Source organism: Monoraphidium neglectum (assembly GCF_000611645.1).
Source record: "Monoraphidium neglectum strain SAG 48.87 unplaced genomic scaffold scaffold00141, whole genome shotgun sequence".
Taxonomy (NCBI): Eukaryota; Viridiplantae; Chlorophyta; class Chlorophyceae; order Sphaeropleales; family Selenastraceae; genus Monoraphidium; species Monoraphidium neglectum.
The window spans coordinates 38,769-40,636 of NW_014013487.1; the positions used below are offsets into that span (position 1 = coordinate 38,769).

The 1,868-nt window shown below is 67.7% G+C and overlaps 1 protein-coding gene across 1 annotated transcript in view; it reads right to left on the bottom strand.

Moving 5' to 3' along the window:
- The window catches only part of MNEG_1423 (hypothetical protein), a gene marked incomplete at both ends in the record, with an annotated part of 3,540 nt that extends 2,928 nt beyond the window's left edge, over positions 1 to 612 (bottom strand). Inside the window, one exon of the mRNA XM_014050100.1 lies at positions 299 to 612. Coding sequence (XP_013905554.1) covers positions 299 to 612 — 314 coding nt within the window. The remainder of the gene's footprint in view (positions 1 to 298) is intronic.
- Between the last annotated feature and the right edge of the window lie 1,256 nt (positions 613 to 1,868).

A 1,868-nucleotide genomic window follows, 5' to 3' on the forward strand; every position in this document is an offset into this window, starting at 1 on the left:
GGGCGGGGCAGGGCTGGGCTTCCCGAGCCGAGCGTCGCCTCTGGGGCTCCGGATTTGAAGGGTGGGACAGGCGCGGCTGACGTCGGAAGCTTTGTGCAGGCAGGCTGAGGTGGCGCTCAATCATGAGGAATGGAGGGTTGGGCGCCTGCCCGCCAGGCATGCGCATGGGATCCGTGCACTGCGCCCGATGGCCTGCACAGGCGACACTGCCTGGCGTGCGTCACGCCTTTGCATTCCGCTGCACGCTCCCCTCTGCAATTATGATGGATCAGATCTCTTCGAGACATGCTGCACTCACTGCAGATCCACAAGGATGGTCTTGTTGATGAGAATTGCGCCCGAGCTGGCAGTCACCCAGGCGCCCGCCGCCAGGACGAGTAAAAGCCCCCGCCGCCCCCGCCGCCGCCGCGCCTCCCGCCCCGCGCGCGGCTTGCCCGGCAGCGGCGCGCCGTTGGCGCGGCGGGCGGGGCTGGGGGCGCGCGTGGGGGAGCGGGTGGGCGAGGGGGAGCGCGAGAGCGAGCGCACGCTGTGGATGGTCGTCGTTCTCGCGCGGCCGCCGCGCTCGTCCCCCATGTTAAGAACGAGCCGGTGGACCGCTGTCTGGTCCTGCATTACGATGTGGTGCTACGTCGAACCAGGAGGCATGATTGCCGAGCTGCAGCTGTTGGTCTGCACGACTGTGGATTTGCTGATCTGAAAGACACGCTCTTGTGTTATACAAGTGTATGGGCTCAGCTGACCTGCGATACATGCATCAACCCATTGCTGATTCGGCACCTTTGAATCCATCGGCAGTGGCACTAGCTGCGGTAGCTCGCACAGACCTCTGCTTCCTTCCAGCGGCGTGGGCCGGCTGGATCGCTAGCAAACCACTAGTTTTTTGCAACACCCTGGACACAGGCCGTAGCAGTCCGCTCGTCTGGCGACACCAGTGACGCTGACACCTTGCGCACATTGCAGAGCATCCTCAGCTGCCCCAGCACAGCGGCACCACCGCAGCACTGCCAGGGCAACAGAGCCGCCATGGGGCTCAAATGGCTCACAAATCTCACGTGGTTTGCATTTGGACTGCGGGCTTTCACCAAACAGGGCTACGACAGGGCTGCCGCGCGCTTCGATAACAGGCGAGCGCGCATACGCATACGTGGCTGCGCAGGCGCGGCAGCGGCCGCGGCCGCAGCGGCCGGGGCCGGGGCGAGGGGGAGCGGGGCGCAGGGCGGGAGCCGACGCAGGCCCGGATCAGCAGCAGATCGGCACACCGCACACACAGCCGGCGGCAAGCGGACCTCGTTTCGTCGAGCCATGCTCGCATCCGCCCCTCCCAGAACCGCACACGGTCACTTTTCTCTCCTCTGTCCCTCCGCGTTTCGCTGCACCTCCCCCCCATGCAGCGCCCTGCGGCGCAACCATCAAGGCAAGGTTGTCGTCGTCACCGGCGCCAACAGCGGCCTCGGCCGCGCCGCCGCCGCCGCGCTCGCAGCCACCGGCGCGACCGTCGTCATGGCCTGCCGCAGCAGGGAGCGCGCCGAGGCCGCGGCGGCGGCGATCCGCCGCGACGCGGCCGCCGCCGGCGCCGCCGACTGCGATCTGGAGATCGAGGTTTGCGACGTGTCAAACCTCGGAAGCATCAAAGAGTTCGCGGAGCGCTTCCTCGCCTCGGGGTGCGGACTGCACGCGCTTGTGAACAACGCGGGGGCGCTGCTGGCCGAGCGCGGCGCGAGCGCGGACGGACTAGACCGGTCGTTCGCGACGAACAGTCTCGGCGGACTGGCGCTCGCGGCGCGGCTGCTGCCGGCGCTCAGGAAGGCGGAGGGCAGCCGGGTCGTGTTCGTGTCGTCGGGCGGGATGTATACCGGTGGGTATGACTT